This window comes from Equus quagga, chromosome 17 (genome assembly GCF_021613505.1).
Source record: "Equus quagga isolate Etosha38 chromosome 17, UCLA_HA_Equagga_1.0, whole genome shotgun sequence".
In the NCBI taxonomy this organism is placed as follows: Eukaryota; Metazoa; Chordata; class Mammalia; order Perissodactyla; family Equidae; genus Equus; species Equus quagga.
The window spans coordinates 11370793-11392018 of record NC_060283.1 but is presented as its reverse complement, the minus strand read 5'-3'; the positions used below and the strand labels follow the sequence as shown (position 1 = coordinate 11392018).

General features: G+C 58.1%; 2 protein-coding genes across 3 annotated transcripts; both read left to right on the top strand.

Moving 5' to 3' along the window:
* Positions 1–245: 245 nt before the first annotated feature.
* Positions 246–8151, top strand: TMEM109 (transmembrane protein 109). The gene is made up of 4 exons (XM_046643576.1): positions 246–394; positions 4886–5133; positions 6035–6137; positions 6593–8151. The coding sequence occupies exons 2-4, from the start codon at positions 4894–4896 to the stop codon at positions 6979–6981; spliced, it is 732 nt and encodes a 243-aa protein (XP_046499532.1). The 5' UTR covers positions 246–394; positions 4886–4893; the 3' UTR covers positions 6982–8151.
* Positions 8152–9019: 868 nt separating this feature from the next.
* Positions 9020–21141, top strand: TMEM132A (transmembrane protein 132A). 2 transcript variants are annotated; one of them, XM_046643571.1, is made up of 11 exons: positions 9020–9431; positions 11831–12045; positions 12265–12483; positions 13213–13544; positions 14882–15031; positions 16280–16478; positions 16566–16709; positions 17844–18046; positions 18807–19086; positions 19479–19670; positions 20089–21141. In XM_046643571.1, the coding sequence occupies exons 1-11, from the start codon at positions 9329–9331 to the stop codon at positions 21130–21132; spliced, it is 3081 nt and encodes a 1026-aa protein (XP_046499527.1). In that variant the 5' UTR covers positions 9020–9328; the 3' UTR covers positions 21133–21141. The 2 variants fall into 2 exon arrangements, with proteins under 2 accessions (XP_046499527.1, XP_046499529.1); XM_046643573.1 differs by having other exon boundaries at positions 9021–9431; positions 16283–16478.
* The last annotated feature ends 85 nt before the right edge of the window (positions 21142–21226 follow it).

Here is a 21226-nt window from a genome sequence, read left to right as displayed (position 1 = left end):
ACGTAGCTCGAGAACTACATTGCCCGAAATGCCGAGGGACTGAAGAGGTGGATAGGCTTCGACCCCAAATTCAAAGATCCACTTTACGCACTCTACAGTCCAGATATACAGTAGTCACTTCTCTCCCCTTTCCTGCCAGAGACTTCCGTTCCCAGCTCGAAATTCTGATCTCAATTTCCTCTCGATAGGAATGCTTCGGGAAAAACGTAATCGAGAAGATAGCGCGCATGCGCCCACGGCACTGGGCTTGGGCCGAGAGAGAGGCCGGCAGGTCCCGGGCTCATCCCGCTTTGCGCGTGCGCAAACGACAAACCAACACCCCGGTATTGAGGCGCGGGTTTGGTGGCGCGTTTTAGCGAAGTCGCACGTGAAGAGCAGCAGTGGCCAGAGCCAGGTGAGTGCCAGCCGAGACCGGGGCTCGGGGGCGGCACGCGGGACGAGGAGGCGGCAGCCGCTGCAGGCGGCACCAGGGAGGTGCCGCGAGGCCCGGAGAGCACGACTGGGGAGGGGTCCGACGTCGCGCGGCGGGGAAGCAAACTGGGGACCCGGATCCTCGTTGCTATGCAACAGGGGCGTCGTTACTAGGTAACCGGAGAGGCACGCGTTTCCGCGGAGCAGAGGGTTCGGAGCGCTGCTCCGAGGTCCGGCCGAGCGGGGAGCGGTGGCCAGGCTGGGCGGCGAGGTTAGCGCTGAGCCCCCAGCCCCCGACCCCCTCCCCACGGCCCAGCCTCGCCCTGAGCCCTTTGGGGGACCCCGAACCCGTGGGCCGCGCCGTGTCCCTTGCAAGCGACGCCACCCAGCAGGGCTTGGCAGGGGACGCGCTGTTCGCTGTTCGAAATAGCACATGCCACTGACACCGTTTCTCAGGGAGGCTGGGCCCGGGGGAGGGCGCGGCGAGCCTGGGAGGCTGCCCCTTTGCCCGTCGCCCTGCCCCCAAACAGTTGCTGGGCAGCAGCTGTCAGGGGTTTAGCGGGGGCTGCCCCCACCTGCCAGGACGCTGACTTCATTCTCCTCAGTGGCAGCGTCGCCTCATCTAGGAGCTTCCTTTCCACGCAGCTGTGATGGTCCAGTAGCCGCTGCATATTTAGATCAACTTTAAAATAAGTCCCGTCTCCCCGCTCCCCCCATGGCTCCCCGTTGCTACCCTCAAGGCTTCTTGGCGGGCCTCTAATATTCATTTAACAAGCACTTATTAGTAGTCATCATTCTATGCTCGGCGCTGGGGATTCCAAGAAAAGTTAGACAAACTGACCAGCAGGTGCTCAAAGTCTGATGGAGAAGGCAGACATGATAAACGGCTAAATGATGCCACAGTGTAATGAGTGGTGTGTTGGCAATCTGTGCTGCGATATTGCTGTAGACATTTACGAAGTTCTGGCAGAAACATGTTAACTCCTGGCAGTAACTCTTAACCCCGTTTAACCCCGTTTTACATTTGAGGAGCCTGCAACTCAGGTTAAGTAATAGGCATCAGTTAAGTAGTGGCTTCTAGCCTGTGGCACGATTGAGCCTGCGACGGAAGTCGAGGGTCCTTGGTACACTGCTCCGCCTTTAGGGTTTTGCCTAAAGTGGACTTTACACTGCTGTGCTTTGTGGCAGCTGTCCGGGATGTATCAGAAGCGGTCTAAAAACACAAGCCTGAGAGCCCCTCTCTGGGAGAGTCTGGGTGTGTTGGTCCCGGGTGTAGACATTCTTGCTGTAACGGGCCTCACAGGCCGTTCTGATGGGCGACCAGAGCTGAGGACCGCTGCTCCATAGGGGCAGCTCTGAGCAATGATGGGAAAATCAGGGCCAGCAGAGGGCACCAAACCAGCTGCCCCTCCTGCCAGGCAGTGATTCATAGTGTGAAAGGAAACTAATCAGAGGAAGGAACCTTAGCAGGGGGGTGTGGACTGCCCCACCCTGCCCTCTTAGCAAACCACAGCTAAACATATAGAGCCTGTCACTACTGTAGTAAGTGCCCAGCTGTGCCGGCTTCTCCTGGCCCTGTCTGGGCCCTACTGTAGCTGCCTGAACAGAAGTAGCAAGTAGTCCCAGTTCTTTGCTGCCTTCATACGTGCTGGTGCAAAACCATGACCTCTAAGCCTAGCAGGTAGGTCGTTTCCTGGTGTGTGGTCTCCTCGTGCGAGTCCGAATGTCCTCTCCCTTTGAGCTGGGTGATTTGGGGCAGAACTTTAAGCGCCTTGAGGGCAGGGACCATGTCTTACTGAGGCAGCACGGGGGTGTGGAACAAGCAAAAGGGCGAGAGTTAGATCCTGGGTTCTGGAGTCACGTGCCAGTTCTGCTTTGTGAACTTGAACAAGTCACTTGACCTCCCTAAGCCATAGTTTTCTGAGCAAAACGTGGAGAGTAGCAATACCTTGTAAGATTGTTGTAAGGGTTGAATGAGATGCTAAAATAACAAGCACTTTGTAAATTATAAAGCAACACAAATATATATATGTGTGTGTGTGTGTATACACACACTTTGTTGTTGTTGTTGAGTGCCTGCTATCTGTCTGAGGTCAGGCACTGCACGAGGTGAAGACTTTAGACATACTTCCTCTCAGAGCACGAGACTGCTTCAGCTCTTGACTCCATGGCTCCTCTTTATGAAAAGTATTTGATTGGGCCGAAGTGAGGAGGCATAATGGTGGTGGGTCAGATTCTTGCTGCCCGGGATTAACCTGGAAGAAATGCGAAGGAATCCTGTTAAAGAAAACAAGTAGAAGAAATGGAGCAGCCGGGGGTCTGCACTCTTATCTGCAAAGGGCGCCCTCCAGAATCCTGTTTGATTTGGTTTCCGGTGCATCAGAAGGTCAGCTGGCAGGGCAATGCCAGCCTCACTCTGGAGAGTTTATTTCACGGTTCCCCAGCTCCCCTCGACCAAGGCAGATGGCCGCTTAAAAATTGAGGCTGGCACAGAACGCGGGAGGTGGCCATGGGGGCAGCAGCTTACATCACCCTGACCTTCTAGAACGGAGGAGACGACATCTGATCCCTCTTGGTGGAGGTCCTTGGATATAGAATCCAACCCAAGATAGCAACCCTGCTCTTCAAGTCCCCAGTGTAGTTATGACCCACATAGCTCAGGCACTGACCTGTGCTTTCCTCGTCTCCGACGGCTGGCAGGCAGGAACCATCTGGTTCTTGATTTGTGCCAAAAAGGGTAGAAGGCTTCTCAGCCCGAGGTCCTTCCACATGGATTGCGTATTTTGCAGCCATGCTTGATCCTCCAGGTCTTAGGAGGGACTTAGAAAGTCCAGAAAGCGTCCGAATGTGATATTTTTCCATCCGTTTCTTGGACCCTCCTCCTTCCCACTAAGCAAGAATGGGAACATGTCTTCTGTCTCCTCTGTCCTGATGGCTCCAGATTTCTGTCCAATTCCTCGAAGTTGCAAAACTTCAGACACCTGGCTGCTCCTGCCTCAGGGGCTTCACTCAGCCTCGGATCTTCGAGTCTGAATCATGGGAACTCCCTGGAGCTGCAGGTTCATTTCTGAGCCTGGAAGAGAACAGGGGCATTGCTGGTGCTGTTTCCCATTTCTCAAGCATGGCGGCAAATAGAAGTTGGGATCGAACCCATTTTTCTTGGCTCATCCTCGCCTGCTTCAATGAGTCAGTACTCGTCGGGTCTTAACTTGCCTATGGCATCGTGTTCCCGACTCGATCAGAGCACAAAGTGCTTAAGTGAGTTGTCACCAGTCATTCACAGAGATGACTGGGAGATGCCAAGTCCATTTTAGCTCATGAATAGTCTATTGTGTGACTTTCTAAGTCACTTCGGAGGCTTAAGTTGGAGACGATCCAGCGGGTGGTGTGTGCAAGGGTCTGATGTCTGATGCACCTGGATTCAAATACTGGTTTCCTCACTTACTACTTATCCTTCCTTGATTTTTCCATCAGTAAAATGGGGGGTAATAGCAATACCCACCCGATGGGTTGTTGTGAGAATTCAATGAGATAGGTGACACATGGTTAGCTTTTTAACAACAATAATATCTTTCCTTAAAGGTGCCTTAACACTTTTGCTACATTGGTGGCTGGAATGTTGAGCTCATTCTGCATCAGTGGGTCTCAACCTTGCACAGTGGAATCACCTGGGGAGCTTTTGCAGGTCTACTAAGCCTAGGCGACAACCAGACAGTGACATCAGAGCCTCTGGGCTTGGGGCAGAGGCATCGGGACGTTGTGAAGCTCCCAGGTGACTCTAATGAGCTGCCAGAGTTGAGATCCACTGTGTTACCTTCACTCCCAGTGAGTATGCGATTGGGAAGCAGAAGCTTGGCTTCAAATTCTGGCCTTTCTCCTTAGCCCTGTGACCTTGGCAAACACTTGAATCCTGAGTCTCAGTTTCTTCTCATCTCATCAGTAGGGGCAGGGAGGGTAATACGGGCACCCCACATGATGGTCCTGCAGAGCAAACGGCATCTGTGCAGCTATCGTCTTGCTGGAGCACATAACTGAGCACTTTCCTTTACATTGTTAGACAGCGGTAATCCTATTTGCGTGCTACTTTTGTTTTTTGTATCAGCTTTCTCATAAGTAGATTATAACCTCCTTGGGGACAAAGCTTTAGAGTCTTATAATTTTTCTATGCTCATAGCACCTAAGACACAGAGACAGACTTTCAGATTTTTGGAACTGGAATAAGCCTTAGAGAGATCTTTTCATTCATCCCAAGGCATTAAAAAATACTGGTCAATTAGTATGCAAGTGGTAAAGAATTGGAAAAAGGGAGCTATGAATCAGATGCTTGTGCCCAGCTTAAGTCGAAAGTCCCAGCTCTGCGTTTCTCAGCTAACAGGGTAGGGGAGGAGGAGGGTGTCGGGGCAGGTCATATCCAGGACAGGGGGTTCTATGCCAATTCTGGCTCTCTGCTCACTCTGTGCTTCTCTCCTGGCAGACGCAGCCATGGCAGGCGCAGGCAGCAGTTTGCCATGGGGCAAGCAGCATCTTTTCAAAGCCATCCTGATGGTCCTAGTGGCCCTTGTCCTCCTCCACTCAGCCTCATCCCAGTCCCATCCAGACTTTGTGCCACCAGGCCAGCAGAGGAGGGAGGCCTCGGTTGATCTCTTGAGCCAGATAGGCCGATCTGTGCGGGGAACACTGGATGCCTGGATTGGGCCAGAGACCGTGCACCTGGTTTCCGAGGTAAGGAGGGTGGTCCCTGCTGTGAGCACACGCACTGAGGAAAGGTAAAGGAGATGTTGTTCACGGCCACCGTGTCTTGGCCCCACACTCTCTGTGTGTCATGAGTCATGGTGCAGAGAGCCTCACGTTGCACAGAATGAAGCCAGATGGTACCTGCCTTTTGGGCTCCCGTTGTTTTATTCCTGCCCTAAGGCCTTTAATGCCAGCCCCATCTTTCCCATGTTCCTGCCCTTTCTTTGCCAGAAGGGCTGGGAAATGAGCCATCTTTACAAACGTATGTCACTGGGTCACTACACAGTCTGATCCGCATCAAGATCTGAGTCCCTTCCTCCACCTGTCGAGGTGGGGGCGGGGCCGACTCAGGGACTTCAGGCTTCCTGAGCGTGGTGCTGCACACTTTGGATAGGTCATACTAAACTGCAGAGCCCGTCCTTTATAAAATCGCTAATAGATTAGAGCTGATTGAGTCCTTTTTCATTGAAATGTCTACACAGACCCTTTATAGAGCTTTACACATTACTTCACACACCTTCCTGATTCCCTGGGAGCCTAGGAGGACCCCAATTTTACAGGGTGACTACCACAGGGATTTGATACCCCCCCACCCCATACACACACGTACATCTACTACCACCAGCAAAGTATTCTAGCAAATCCATTGAATTAGGGCCCAGAGGTTCTGGGTTCTAGTTCAGGAAGGAGAAGCGGCCTGCCGTCCATCCCTGTGCACCGGCAGGTGGCTGTGGAAGGGACCCCTCAGCCAGGCCTGGACGGCCAAAGCTCTGGCTGAGAAGCAGGTGGGAGACATCCCAGCCGGGCCCTGCCTGGGCAGTGGTGGTGAGGCTTGGAGGAGAAGAGCGTCATTCGCTCTGGACTCATGTCAGCCCCGCTCTCTCCGCAGACCTTGTCTCAGGTGATGTGGGCCGTCTCCTCGGCCATCTCCGTGGCCTTCTTCGCTCTGTCCGGGATCGCTGCACAGCTGCTGAGTGCCTTGGGGCTAGATGGTGAGTGGCAGAGAACTGGTTAGGTCGGCTGGAGCTTGGCCTGTCCCTTCCTGTTTGTGGGAGTTTATGTTTTCAGGGTCCAGACTTTTCCCCAGCTACTTGACCCCTCCCGGGTCTCCCCAGAGGCAAGCATAAGAGCAGACTGATTACCACCACCTCCCAGGCGTTTGCTTCATGTCCAGCTAGGCGGGGTGCTCAGCCCTAGTCTCTCATTGAGCTGGTACCACAACCCAGAGCTTTACCCCCGTTTAGTAGATGAAACGGGCTCAGCCGAGGAAAGTAATCTGCCCACAGCCGGCAGGAAGCCGAACTGAGCTTTCAGCTCAGGCTCTGTGACCCTTTCAGAAAGAGTCTCCCTTTGCAAGGGGATAAGCTCTGTCCCTTTTTTGCTTCTTGCCCCCTGTGTCCCCTCACCACTCCAGATTGACCGATTCTGCAATTCTCCCCCCTTCTAGGAGATCACCTCACCCAGGGCCTGAAGCTCAGCCCCAGCCAGGTCCAGACCTTCCTGCTGTGGGGAGCTGGGGCCCTGCTCGCCTATTGGCTTCTGTCCCTGCTTCTCGGCTTGGTCCTGGCCGTGCTGGGGCGGATCCTGTGGGGCCTGAAGCTTGTCCTCTTCCTGGCCGGCTTTGTGGCCCTGGTGAGGTCGGTGCCTGACCCTTCCACCCGGGCCTTGCTCCTCCTGGCCTTGCTGACCCTCTACGCCTTGCTTAGCCGGCTCATTGGCACCCGGGGCTCGGCCCAGCTGGAGGCCAAGGTGCGAGGGCTGGAGCGCCAGGTGGAGGAGCTGCGCTGGCGGCAGAGGCGAGCGGCCAAGGGGCCTCGGAGCGTGGAGGAGGAGTGAGAAGGCGAAGGGACGCCAGCCACCTTCGTTGTACCAAAGAGCTGCGCCGCTTCAGGGTCACAGAGCCCTCCTCCCCTTTTCTTGCCCTGTCCCTGAATCTTGAGAACCTTTATCTCTGCCCCAGACTCCCTAACTGAGAGGGAGGAAGACCATGGCCCCTGCTGGTCCTCTGTCTGGGGTTGGTCCTCTTAACCCTTTCTCTGCTCCCAGCCTGTTCCCTGCCAGGGAGGGTGGGAGGGGCCCCCCTCCACCTCCTGCATCTGCTGTCAGCAAACATCACTGCCACTGGGCTCCCCTGACTCCGCCACTGCCTTGCCCTCCTCGGATGCTCTTGCTCGTCTGTCTTCTAGCTCCTCCTCTGCCGAGGCCTCAGTTCCCTTCCTGTTTGTCTCCCTCCAGCCCTGTACTCCTGCCATCCACAGTCCCTCAAGGCATGCTCCTGTCCCCTTCATTGCCCAACCATGGGGAAGAGGCATGGGAGCTGAGGGGAAGGGAAGGGGGGATGTTCCCACGTGGGGCTGGGGCTGAGGACGTATGTTGCGTCTGTTACAAGTGCCTTAATCCGAGCCAGTGGGGCCCTCTGCTTGCCCGCTCCTGTACTGTATCTAGGGAAGTGCCCTGTGGCTGCTTTGTGTCAAGAAGAGAGTGATCCCTCTCAGGATCTTGATTCCCCTTCAGCTAAAGCAAAAGATGACTGCTTCATAGGACTAGGACCCTGCAGTGGCCGTGGGATCCCCTGTGGGGATTTCAGAGACCCTGAAGGAGGAAGGAGGACTCATCTTCTTGTCTGCACAGCTCCAGGTGGTTCTCTACCCCTCCCCCTCACTCTCTGCCACCAAGGAGTTGCTGATCAGGGCCCAGCCCGGTGGCCTAGGAAGCACAGAGCAGACACACCGGAGATGCGCACACAGCCCTTTGCCTCCATGTGCTCTGCCCAGAGCAGGGGACTCTGCTGGCTGACCTCTCTCCATCAGGACTCTCATTCTTCCCTTTAAGATCTGGTGGAGGTGGGTGTCCTCCTGTGCCAGGCCCAGCACAGGATGTGAAGAAGAAATAAATGCCTAGTTCTTAACTGTTGAGGTTTGATGTGGAATCACGGCTGCAGTGATATATATTTTTATCAGCACTTGATTGATTTTAAATAAAATGCACGCTATTTTATTATCTGGATCCATATAAAATGTATTTGCTCCCTCTGGATGGCTTTGATTTCTCCCCCTACAGCTAAACGCATTTCTGTAGAGCTGCCTGGCTTTCTTGCCTTCTCCCTGCTGGGGCAGTGTGAAGCTGGTAGAAAGGGAGGGATGGGGAGCACAAGAGAAGGCTGGTACCAGGTGCCTTCCCTTCCGGGAGAGTGTGAGGAATGAGGAAGGCATGCCGGGTTAGAAAACTTCCAAGAGCTGACAGGATGGTTGAAAGGGGGCTGGGGAAGCTACTCCTTCCACCACTGTGTGCAGGAGCCTCAAAGGCTGGCCCGAAGCCAGGAGAAGACCTGCCTGCCCTCCCTACTTCCCCGCCCCCGAGACAAGCATTTCCTGGATGGTGGTTCTCAACCTGGCCCGTGGATTGGATCGGGGGCCAGGGCGTGGTTTTTTGTTTTTAAGCTGCCCAGGAGATGCTAATAGGCAGCCAGGTGCCCTGCTCCCAATACTGCCTGCCAGGCAAGGCTGGGCCTGGAGGCCAGGGCCTGGGAGGCAGGGCTTCCGTCCGGAGCAGGCCAGTGCTCCTCCCTCCCTAGGGCCACAAGGCTCTCTCTGGGATCGGGCTGGATGTGAAACTCCAGCTGCCTGCCCCTGGAGCCCTTCCTCCACGGGAGTGGCCCAGGGCTCTGTCAGGCAGGCCCAGGGGGCTGTCACCTGGCCCTTTGGCCCTCTTTCATCCCTTTTCCACCCCTGCAGCTCAGTTCCCCGTGTCCCTGAACTCTGGTTCTGATTCAGGGGTCAGATGCCTTTATAGGTGCTGCTTGTGGGGCGGGAGTGAGGCAGGGGAAGTGGCTTTTTCTTCTTTGGTCAGGAGCCTCCGAGAGGCAGCGAACAGAACACATCGTGTCCCTCTGGGCAGAGGCGAGTCAGTCCCTTGTTAAGTCCCCAGGGAAGTCCCCGTGCGCCCGACCTCGAGCCGGGGGGCGCTCCGGGTTCGGGATGCGCAGGGCACTAGGACCCGGCGGGGCGGAGGGGCCGGCCGAGTGCGGCGCTTGTTCCCTCCCTGCCCGCTCGGGCTCCGGCTCCCGCTCCATTGTCTGCGACCTGCGGCCGCCGAGCGGGTGGCACCGACCCAGCCGGCTGGCGCGGAGCGGGCGCGGGAGATGCTTGAGCCGCCCGCCTAGTCCCCGCCTTGCGCGGGAAGGATGTGCGCCCGGATGGCGGGGCGCGCGGTGGCGGCGGCTCCCCGGGGGCCCCGCGGCCCCTGGCTGTGCCTCCTGGTGGCCCTCGCCCTGGACATCGTGAGAGGTCAGCGGGAGGGGAGGGCAGGGGCGGGGCGAGAGGCGGGAGGGATGCCCGGGAGCCGGGAACCCGCGGGTTCTGGGACGAAACCCGGAGCGGGTCGCCCCGCTGCGTGCCCGGAGGGCTGGAGAGCTTGCTCCCGGGATCGCGCCCCTAGCTGCGCGCCTCTGTTGCTTCCCTCACTTGCGTAACCCGGCAACTCCTTCCTGACCCCGGACCAGCTCGGTCCCTGGGCTCTCATCGTCTTCCCCCTACCCACGCCCGGCGCCCGCACCTTCCGCGACGTCCCTTCCAGCCGGGGCATCTAACCCGGCTGCCCCTGCCCTGGGCGCACCATCTCCCTAATCTGCGGTCCACGGAGTTGCACCCTCTAGCCTCCTCCTTCCGCCATCAACCCACTCCCTACAGGAGCGGGAAGCAGCCCCTTTGCCTGGGACCTGCGAGGTACGCAGTCCCCCTCCTCCTGCCCCAAGGAGGCCTCCGACCTTGGAGTCTCCAGGGATTGCCCCCTCCGTGCCTTCCTGAGTCCTTATGGGGATCCATAAGAAGAGGCAGCGACTCCCCTGTGCCCCGGGGACAGACCCTGTGGGGCTCGGACTGCTCTTGGCATGGCCTGTGGCTGCTACGTGGATGAAGCCCCAGGAGAGCCCGCCTCACCACCACCGAGAAAGCTGAGCTCTGGGTGATGGGAGTCCGTGGGAGTCAAGCCACAGAGCATCTTGTAATTATGAGGCGATGGAGTAGGAGGAGGATGGGAGGCCAGGGGCTGCCCCCTGGGAGCCATAGTCACTCACCTGTTGCTTGGGGGGTGGGATGGCGGCAGCATCTCAGACCCATGCTCCTTGGTGGGGAGGGTCTTGAAGGAGCTGGCTCTAGGGCTGCTCTCAGCCACCTGCTCCCCTCCCCAGGGGAGCCGGCGGAAGCCCTAATAACCCCTTACACAGGGAGATGAGGAAAGCCTTATCACATCCATTATGCAGCAGCCGTAACTCCTCCCCCAGACAGGGCTCCACACTTTACAAAGCGCTCCCGAGTCCACAGAGTCACTAAATGCCCGTTCTACTGGTGAGGAAACTGGGGTTCCAAGATGTTAAATGACTGACCCAGGCTTCTTGGAGGCAGAGTTAGGACATAAACGCAGGTCTCCAGGCTCCCAGGACATCCTCTCCAGGGAAAGCTGCCTAGCTTGGGGGATTCTGGGATGAGTAAGACAAGTCCTTCTGTTGCTAGACAGGAAGATGACTAATTCAGAAGAGGCAACCAGGTTGCCAAGTGCAAGAGACCCAGGGGACTGGTGGGAGGGCAAGCAATCAAGGAGGGCTTCCTTGAGAAGGAGGCAACATTCCATCTTGGGCCGGAAGGAGAGGAGACCCACAGTCCGGGGAGTGAAGGCTGCAGGGTCACCCTTGCCAGCAGCACAGGGTGGAGAGAGAGAGATGGACGGTAGTGTAGTGGGTGATGCCTGGCTCTGCCTCCCAGCTCCACCCCACTCCAGCCGGGCGACCACAGGCTGCGACTTTAACCTCTCAGTCTCATTTTCTACATCCCTAAAATAGGATTAATAGTAACAGAACCTAGTTCTCAAAGGTATGACCAAAACTGAAAGAGTTAATACATAGAAAGAGTTTAAAGTAATAGCCTGCAGAGAGCTCATGTTAAAAAATGTTAATTATTATGATTAGAGCTAATTAATAGTCAGTAGGGACAAACCAGATATGGTGTTAGTGGTCCTTTGCCCTTCCGACTGTTGAATATTTGACTCTTTCCCCAGGCTTCTGGTTCCCATCCACCACCCAACCCCCCATCCCACTCTTGCACTCCAGTACCCAATTGAGACAGGGAAGAAGGGAACAAGTTTGGGAAACCAGAGCGAGGTTGCCATGGTGATGATGTAAGGGGTGGGAGGGCAGATGCCCAGCCAAGTTTGGCCAAGGACCCAGGGGTGGAGAAACCGTCTACTACAAAGTTCAGCTCGTCACCATCTGCCACCGCATAGGTCCTATCTCGGGAGAACTGTGCCCTACAAATGCCTAGGTGTCAGGGGCAAGTAGGAAGAGGGCAGCAATGGGGGAGGAAGAGACATGGAGAAGGTTCCGTGGTTCTGCTGGAGGGAGCGAGGCCTGGGTTTGTGGGAGGTAGAAGAAGGAATGGCTGGGAAGCTGGCCTCCAGTCCTGGACTCAGATTCAAATCCTGGCCCTGTCACCTGCTACCTGCCTGAGACCCTCTGTGCCCCGGTTCCTCATCTGTGAGATGGGGAGACTCCCCCCCCACATCCTGAGGGGAGGGGACATTTATAACCCTCTCTCCCTCCACTGCCCACCACCGCTGTGCCCTGGGATGGAGCTCAGCTCAGCCCCTGCCAGCTCCGGAGCTGTCACTCTCTCTACCGATTCTGCCTCTTCAGTGGTCTGTGACCAGGAGCCCCTGGACCCCATCTACCTGCCGGCCACCCTGGAGCTCCTAGATGCCCCTGAACACTTCCGTGTGCAGCGGGTGGGCCACTACCCACCTGCCAACTCCTCTCTGGGCTCCAGATCTGAGACCTTTCTGCTCCTGCAGCCCTGGCCCAGGGCCCAGCCGCTTCTCCGGGCCTCCTACCCGCCCTATGCCACTCAGCAGGTAAGGAGGGGCACCAGAGACTCCCAGGTTAAGAGGACTCAGAGCTGAGGTCGGCTCTGTGTGGCTCAGGGGCCTGCCCCAGTCCCAGCTGTGCTCCCCATGTTCCATGGGGAAACTGAGGCCCTTGAAGGCTCTCTCCTGCCTGCCTAGGATGGGAAGCCTGGCATCCCATCTTCCTTGCACCCCCTGCCTTCTTGAGCACCGCCATTCTCCCTCCAGGTGGTCCCTCCTCGAGTCACGGAGCCCCACCAACGGCCAGTCCCGTGGGACGTGCGGGCCGTGTCGGTGGAAGCGGCCGTGACTCCAGCAGAGCCCCACGCCCGCGTCCTCTTCCACCTCAAAGGGCAGGATTGGCCGCCGGGGCCTGGCAGCCTGCCCTGTGCCCGGCTCCATGCCATACACCCTGCAGGCACAGCTCACCGAGCCTGCCGCTTCCAGGTGAGTGGGCAGGCCCCATCTAGGCTGGCCCTGCTGGCGCGCCAGCCAGATGGCGGTCCTGGGGTAAGGCAGAGAGGGCGAACCTCTCCGGGGACATTTGGGGGTCACAGACCACCCGACTCCATTCCTGCTCTGCCAGCTTTCACGGGGCCCTGTGAAAGGGTTAATAAGGAGTTCAGTCCATTGTGTATGACTTTGGGCAAGCAACTTGATCTCTGAGACTCAGTTTCCTCATCTGTAAAATGGGGTAATAACAATTCCTACCTCCTAAGGAGTTGGATAAAGAATCAACAAGATGAATGCAAGAGTAGCTTTTAGCACAATGCCCGGCACAGAGCAGTCCCTCAGTGCGTGTTTGCATTATTGTTTGAATTCCTTTCCTAATCGCAGTTTCCCCTGTTTTAGAGGCTAGCACAGGAATCCACTGGAGAGAGGTATTCCGCAGGCTTTGGGATTCTGAGAAGCCTGAGTTGTAGTCAGAGAGGTCCTGGGGCACGGTTAGGGCAGGCGTTGGGATTGGCTCATGTTGGAGTGAGGCTGTCCCCAAAGGTACAAGAGTGGCCTGTGGACACGGTTAGAGACCTAGCCCCAGCCCTGTTGCTAGTTGGCTGTGTCGCTCTGGCCCACGCTGGCCCCACCTTTCCTGGACCCTCCAGCTCTGGGTTTCCTGCCATGGGTGCTGGGAATCCCTCCCCCACTGTGCTAGCCACGGCCACTGTGTCTTTGCAGCCGTCCCTGGGCGCCTGCGTGGTGGAGCTGGAGTTCCCCTCGCACTGGTTCTCCCGGGGCTCCGCCACGCGGGCGGAGCTGGCCTACACACTGGAGCCCGCTGCTGAGGGCCCTGGGGGCTGTGGACCCGGTGGGGAGGAGGACCCCAGGGAGCAGGCCCTCCCGGTGGGCGACGTGGAGCTGCGCCCGGCGGACCCCCCACCTTACCAGGAGGTGCCCCTGGATGAAGCAGTGACTCTGCGTGTGCCCGACGTGCCCGTGAGGCCTGGACAGCTCTTCAGTGCCACCCTCCTGCTTCGGCACAACTTCACAGCCGGCGTCCTGACCTTGCGGTGAGCCTGGGGCCTCTGGGGGCGGTCGGAGGTAGAAACCTCTGCAGGAACACTGGGCAGGTGCCTACTCCTCTTGGGGTGCTTACTGGAATCCTTGATCTCTGCAAAACACGGGTCCACCAAACCCCCTCCAGGCCAAGTGCTGTGATCGCCCTGGCGGCACCAAGACCCTGCGATGGGCACAGCCCAGAACTTGGAGTCAGAAGTAGGAAGCTCTCTTCTCCTAACACCTCCCTGAGACTCCTATCTCCAGTGGGGCTGACTATGCCTGCTTCACAGGGCAGCTGCAGGGCTCCAGGGAGGGGAAATAGGAAAGGGCTTAGAAACTGGAAAGCGCAGTGCCTGGGGGTGGTTAATGCTCTAATGCCCCAGGACTGGTGTTTGTCCCAGTCACATTCATCTGCATGTTCTTCCACTTGCCACCCTTGCCATGGGTCCCTAGGCTTTGGACAGAAGCCACTCCTCTCCACAGGCAGGCCCTCCTTTTGTATCCCTTTCTGCAGGAAGTCCCCCAGAGCAGCCCCCCAGCCCAATCCCACTGACAAGGATTTGCAGGGTATGACCCACCTCTTTCATATTTGGGGGTGTGTGTGTCCCGTCCCATCTCCCTGTGTCTCATGCCCTCCTATGCCCACTCGCACACTCATTAGATCTTTCCTGGACACTTTTTATGCCAAGTCCTGTGTCTCTACTGTGGAGCTACAGAGAGGAGCAAGGCCCAGTCTGCTCCTGGCACTAAGGGGCCCCCAGTGCTAGGGAAGGGAGCTGGACGGGCATGAACTGGACTGTGTACTCTGATGAAGGTAGAAAGTGCGGTGGAGGCTTGGGTTAGGGCGTGAAAGGGGGAAATTCGTCCTGCCACCGGAAAAGCTTTCTAAAGGAAATGGTATTTGAGTTGCTGGGGGCTGGAAGAATGGGCAGATAAAGAAAGGAAGGGTGGGCCGGGCTGAAGGCACAGCCTGGACAAAGGCTTAGAGGCACGATTTTGTGTACGTGGGGAAGAATTTTGGGTGTAGCTTTAGCAAAGAGCGATGGAGAGACATCACAGCCGAAGATGAAACTGGACCGGACCCTGGAGGGTCTTGAATGCCAGGCTCAGACTTGACCCTGTGGGCCGTGGGGAGTCCTAAGTAGTCTCTGAGTCGGGGAGAGCTGTGTGGCAGGACCTGCACTGAGATGGGGTCCTTCTGGGTTGGACGATGGCGACGAGGAGATTCAGACCAGCGCAGGGGAGGCCAGACAAGAGGCTGGCATCCTTATCCCCTTGTCTCCCTCGTCCCGTCCAGTCCAAGTTCAGCAGCCACCTTGACAAACTGGACCTGTGTCCTCTTCCCCAGGATCAAGGTGAAGAAGGGGCTGCATGTGACGGCTGCCCGCCCAGCCCAGCCCACCCTCTGGACTGCCAAGCTGGACCGCTTCAAGGGCTCCAAGCACCACACCACCCTCATCACCTGCCACCGTGCTGGGCCCACAGGGCCGGACCCCAGGTGGGCAGCTCCCTCCACTTAGGGGTGGTAGAGGGAGGGCTGGTCCTAGAGTGCTAGTGCATAGATTAATGGGACCCCAGGGGAGGGGGCTGCCATGCCTCCATATTCCACTGTGAGCAGGCCCAAGAACAGACTCCTTCAAGGAAGCAGCTATTTCATTCATTCATTCCCTCATTCATACTATTTACCCAGCCTCTGCCACATGCCACATGCGGTGTCTATGCGTCTCATTCCAGGGGACGCCACCTATTCTGGCCACCGAGTTGCAGCCCTCACAGCCACGACCCCACCTCCCATCCCCACCAAATGGGTCCCTTTTCCTGGGCCATTGCTGTTCCTGAAAAAAGCCCAGCTAGAGTTTGTAACATTTGTGAACTTTTTTTTTTTTTAAAGATTTTATTTTTTTCCTTTTTCTCCCCAAAGCCCCCTGGTACATAGTTGTATATTCCTCGTTGTGGGTCCTTCTAGTTGTGGCATGTGGGACGCTGCCTCAGCGTGGTTTGATGAGCAGTGCCATGTCCACACCCAGGATTCGAACCAACGAAACACTGGGCCGCCTGCAGCGGAGTACGCGAACTTAACTGGTTACTCGGCCGTGGGGCCAGCCCCGTGAACTCTTTTTATTCACGCCCTGAGCCTGGGTCAAGGCCATGGGCTTCGTAGCCCATTTGAATACTGGTTCTGACACTTTTTGGATGAATAACCTTGGGCAAGCCAGTTAACCTCTCCCCACCGCCCCCCAGAGTTCCTCAGTTTCCCCTCTTGTAAAATGGGGATAAGGATGCATCCCTTAGGGTTTGTGGAAGTAAAATACGATACCGCATGGCAAGCCTCCAGGCCAGTTTCTGGCACATAGTAGGTGCTTGATCAAAGGAAGCTGTGGGTGTGATTATTCAGGGGGTCGAGTACCAGTCCCGGGGCTTGGAAGTACACAGAAATTGACATCAGGTGCTTTATGCCACCCCGATGGCTGTGGAAAGCCAAGTAGGGGGTCCCAGGAAGGGCCGAGAGCCAGCAAGCATCCTCTTGGGGGGAGGGTGGGCAAGCGGCTACCTGGATCTTGTCGAGGCCAAGAGCAGATGAGAGCCCAGCCCAGCCACTTTTCACTGTGTGACCTTGGGCCAGTTATAAAACCTCTGTTCCTCAGTTTCCTCCTGTAAAATGGGGACAATCCTAGGATCTACCTGAGATGGACAGGAGCTGTTCCTAGCTGCTGGTAAGAACTCAGTTTCTCTCTCTTCTGGCCAGCAGCCCCCTTGAGCTGTCCGAGTTCCTGTGGGTGGACTTTTTGGTGGAGAATGGCACCAGTGGGGGCGTGGCGGTCACTCGCCCTGTCACGTGGCAGCTGGAGTACCCAGGCCAGGCCCCTGAAGCAGAGAAGGACAAAATGGTGTGGGAGATTCTGGTGTCAGAGCGGGACGTAAGAGCTCTCGTCCCACTGGCTAAGGTAAGGGGTCCCCCCTCTGCCCGGCTGGGTAAGGGGGGGCCAAGTGAGGTGAAGAGCTTGGGGCTAAGCTCCTGCTGCCCCTCCCAGACCGAGGAGCTGGTGAACACAGCGCCACTGACTGGAGTGCCACGGCGTGTCCCAGTGCGCCTTGTCACCGTGGACAGTGCGGGCGCTCTGGTGGAGGTGACAGAGCATATTGGCTGTGAGTCAGCCAACACCCAGGTCCTGCAGGTGAGTGGCGTGCGCCAACCCCATGTGAGTATGCACTAGTGTGTGCAATGATGCACACACGACTGTCCTCCTTCCCCATTCGGGTCCCCAAGAGAACAGCTGCTTCTTGACACCCAAACCCTCATGGGGGAACCACAGCTTCAGCTTTTGTTCCCACCACGTCTCTCCAGAGTCCAGTGGGAGCTGTGTAACCCCAGTAACCCCCAACTTAGGCACTTGCACAGTCATTACCATTCATCACCGCATTGGCAAATGAACTGACGTGGGAGAGTTAAGGACATGTCCTCTGAGATCAGAATGTTTTAGTTTGAATCCCATCTTTGTTATCAGCTGTGTGATCATAGACAAGTCTCTTAACCTCTCGGAGCCTCAGTTTCCTAAGCTTTAAAAGGGGAATCTATTTTAGGGTTGTCGTAAGAATTAAAAGCACCCGAAGATAGTATTCAGCAGAGAGCAGGAGCTGAAATAGTGACAGCTATGGCTGTTATAATAACAATATGATATAACAATTATATAATGATCAAGAAAAAGATAATTGTTATTCCTGGAGCCTCATAATGACCCGTGAGGTTAAAAAAAAAAAAAAAAAAAAAAAATGGCAGGGCAACTTTCCCCATTTTGAAGTTTGAAGAAGGGAAGCCTGCAGCCTGCATTTGCCAAAATCCTGGCTGCCTGAGTGGAGGAGGTGTTTTTTCTGCCACTCGGGGTGGCACTTTACCCCTGTGTAAGTGGTTCCTACCTGAGGGCTCTCAGGTGGGTAGGTCTGCCTTGGCCCTCCACCTCTGCCTACCTGCCGGTTGCCAGGTGGCTCCAGCACCAAAGCCAGAGGCCAGCACTACAGAGGAGGCAAATTTGTGAGTTCAAACGCTCCTCTGCAAAGAGAAAGATTTTGCTGGATGCAAATAGCTAGTTTTGCCATCTGAGCCCCTTGTGAACTCAGGAATGGCTGGTTCCTCCGGGGTGAATGGGTCTTGCCTGCATGGCGAAAGCTCCTTCATGTCAAGACATGCATGACAGTAAAATACCGCACCCAGTTTCAGCTGTACCCCCTATGGCGTGGGATCAGGGCTGTCCTCTCTGGTCTACACCTGTCTTCCATGGCTTAGCCCACCCCTGCCCCCTGCCCTCCCACAGGTGTCCGAGGCCTGTGATGCTGTGTTTGTGGCTGGCAAGGAGAGCTGGGGCGCTCGCGGGGTGCGGGTGGACTTCTGGTGGCGCCGGCTGCGGGCCTCGCTGCGGCTGACGGTGTGGGCCCCGCTGCTGCCCCTGCGCATCGAGCTGACCGACACCACCCTCGAGCAGGTCCGAGGCTGGAGGGTACCCGGCCCAGCTGAAGGGTGAGTGCAAGCCTGGGGAAGCCGGCAGGCCTTGGCCAAGTCGCTGTGGGACTGAGAGAGGGTACAGGAGACACAGCCATGGGCCCGAGCTGGGGTCTGGAAAACTGCCCAGTGGCTTGTGGTTCTTTCTACTCATCTCTGCCCTTCACAACACCCCCACCCCCAGCCTTGTCCACTTTATTTGAAATTGCCGACCTCTGCACCCCCCCCTCCCCTGCCTCCCATCTCTATCGTGCGCATCACTTTCTACTATACTATAACACCGATTAATCTTGTTCGTGTGGTCTGTCTCCGCCTTCACTCCCCTCCCCTAGAATGCGAGCCCTTGAAGGCAGGGTTCGTTCTTCTGTTCACTGCTGTGTCCTCAAAGCCTAAGATTCCTAGCTCAGTAAAGATGGAGGGGTTCCCACCAGAGCCCAAGGGGCAGGGTGGCCTCTGGAATCGAGCTCGCAGACCCTACAGAGAGTGAGCACCCCGAAGTCACTCGCCGAAGCGAGGGTCACCACGCCTCCTCCGCAGCCACAGAGTTCCAATTAGGATCAAGAGGAGGGCGAGGGCGTCTTGATGGAGAGGGACAGGCACCAATCAGAACGCGGCTGGGGCGCCGCGCCTGCAGGGGGCGGGGCCTGGCCCCAGAAGGTGCGGCTGTGGGCGGAGTTTGAGGGAGTGCGCGCGCTGGGGGCCTCCAGTGGGCGGGGTCCTCGGCGGCCGGGGGCGGAGCCTGCGCCGACGCCCCGCCCTCGGCCGCTCCTCCCCGCAGGGCTGCGGAGCCAGAGGCGGCGGCGGCAGTGGAGGAGGCGGAGCGGCGCGCCCGCGGCTGCCGCCTGCAGTACCAGCGCGCCGGTGTGCGCTTCCTCGCCGCCTTCGCGGCCCGCCCGCTGGACGGGGGCCGCCGCCTCACCCACCTGCTCGGCCCCGACTGGCTGCTGGACGTGTCCCACCTCGTGGCGCCGCACGCCCACGTGCTGGACCCGCGCGTAGCCTCGCTGGAGGGCGGCCGCGTGCTGGTGGGCCGGGAGCCCGGCGTCACCTCCATCGAGGTGAGCAGACCCCCTAACAAGGGTGGAGGTGGCGCCCAGAATGTTCGTGGGCAGATGTGAAGAGTGTCGGAAAGGCCCAGGGTGTACCTGGGGAGATAGGAGCCCCGTAGGATTGAGGATTGGGGGAGAATAGGGTGGACCGCATAATGGGGGAAGCCCCTTAGGTATGAAGGCTGGGGTTGGGTCTTGAGAGAGGAAGGGACTGTCCCCTTGGTGTGGGATTGTGGTCCAGGTATGTATAGGGCGTACGATTGCGGTGCAAAGGGTGGGGGAGAGCAGCCTGTGCTCATGCTGGGAGCAGAAACCAGATCCCTTTGTGGGGTGCTCGGGTCTCAGGGGAGAGGCTGTCTGTGTCCAAGGCCCCCCCACCTCCAGCTTCCTCTCACCCTCAGGTGCGGTCCCCGCTGTCTGACTCCATCCTGGGGGAGCAGGCACTGGCTGTGACGGATGACAAGGTCTCAGTGCTGGAGCTGCAGGTGCAGCCGGTGATGGGCATCTCGCTGGCCCTGAGCCGGGGCACTGCCCACCCCGGGGAGGTCACAGCCACATGCTGGGCACAGTCAGCTCTTCCTGCCCCAAAGCAGGTGACAGCTGGGGGTCAGGGGGATGAGGTTGACATCTCCAGATGGGGGCTGATGACAGGGGGATGGGAGGTACCTTGACCCCTCACTTTAGGGTTTTCAGAATGAGGACTGACTGTCCTGTAAGGTAGTGAGTTCTCCGCGGCTGGAGGTGACCAAGCAGTGGCTGGCCTGAGTGTGGCAGTGGGAGGTTGATTAGATGGCTCTAACTGAGGACCCTCCCGATGACTCAGACCCCGGGGCTGAGGGGCAGACAGGTGATTGACGCATGTCCCCTCTCTCCCTGTGTTTTGTCCATCTGCCTGTGTCTGTTTTCTCTCTGGTCTCTCCTCCCCCATGTGGCCTGTCTCTGTGGGAGCGGTCTGTGTGTGCATGGGTGCGTGCCCTCGCGTGTCTCTGCCTGTGTCCGTGTGCCCCACAGGAGGTGGCCCTCTCCCTATGGCTGTCCTTCTCTGACCACACCCTGGCACCCGCTGAGCTCTACGACCACCGGGACCTGGGACTATCCGTCTCGGCCGAGGAGCCTGGCGCCATCCTGCCAGCCGAGGAGCGGGGAGCCCAGCTCAGGGTGGTGGTGAGTGGGGCAGGCACTGAGGGGTTGCCCCTGCATGTGGCTTTGCACCCGCCTGAGCTCTGCCGCCGGGGCCGCCACCGTGTGCCCCTGGCCTCTGGCACTGCCTGGCTAGGGGTGCCCCCTGCCCCCACCCCAGCCCCTGCCCGCCCATCCAGCCCTGCCCGCAGCTCACCAGCTACAGAGGCCAGCATTGGGGGTGAGCGGCGGGCGGCAGGCAGTGCGGGGGGCAACGGGGGTGTGAGGGCCAAGTTCGAGCGGGCAGAGGAGGAGGCCAGGGAGGAGGAGGCAGAGGCCAGGGAGGAGGAGGAGGAGGAAGAGGAAGAGATGGTCCCCGCCCCTCAGCGGGTCACCGACCTAGAGCTGGGCATGTACGCCTTGCTGGGCATCTTCTGCCTGGCCATCGTCATCTTCCTGGTCAATGGTGTGGTCTTCGTGCTGCGCTATCAGCGCAAGGAGCCTCCGGACAGTGCCACTGACCCTGCCTCCCCCCAGCCCCACAACTGGGTCTGGCTGGGCACCGACCAGGAGGAACTGAGCCGGCAGCTGGACCGGCAGTCCCCCGGCCCACCCAAGGGGGATGGGAGCTGCCCCTGCGAGAGTAGGGGAGTCGGGGAGGCCCTGACCCTGACCCAGGCACCTGCTGGGGCCACCACCAGCTCCCTGAGCACCCTGGCCCGGAAGGAAGCCGGAGGGCGGCGGAAGCGTGTAGAGTTCGTGACGTTTGCACCAGCCCCCCCAGTCCAGCCACCTGAGGAGCCCGTTGGGGCCCCTGCCGTGCAGTCCATCCTGGTGGCGGGCGAGGAGGACATCCGCTGGGTGTGTGAGGACATGGGGCTGAAGGACCCCGAGGAGCTGCGCAGCTACATGGAGCGGATCCGAGGCAGCTCCTGACCCCTCCCGGCCTGCCTGGCCCGGCGTAGTCGGCCACCAGCCCGGGCAGCCTCCTGCCCATCCTCTGGTGCTTATTGATCCAAGTCCCCTGCCT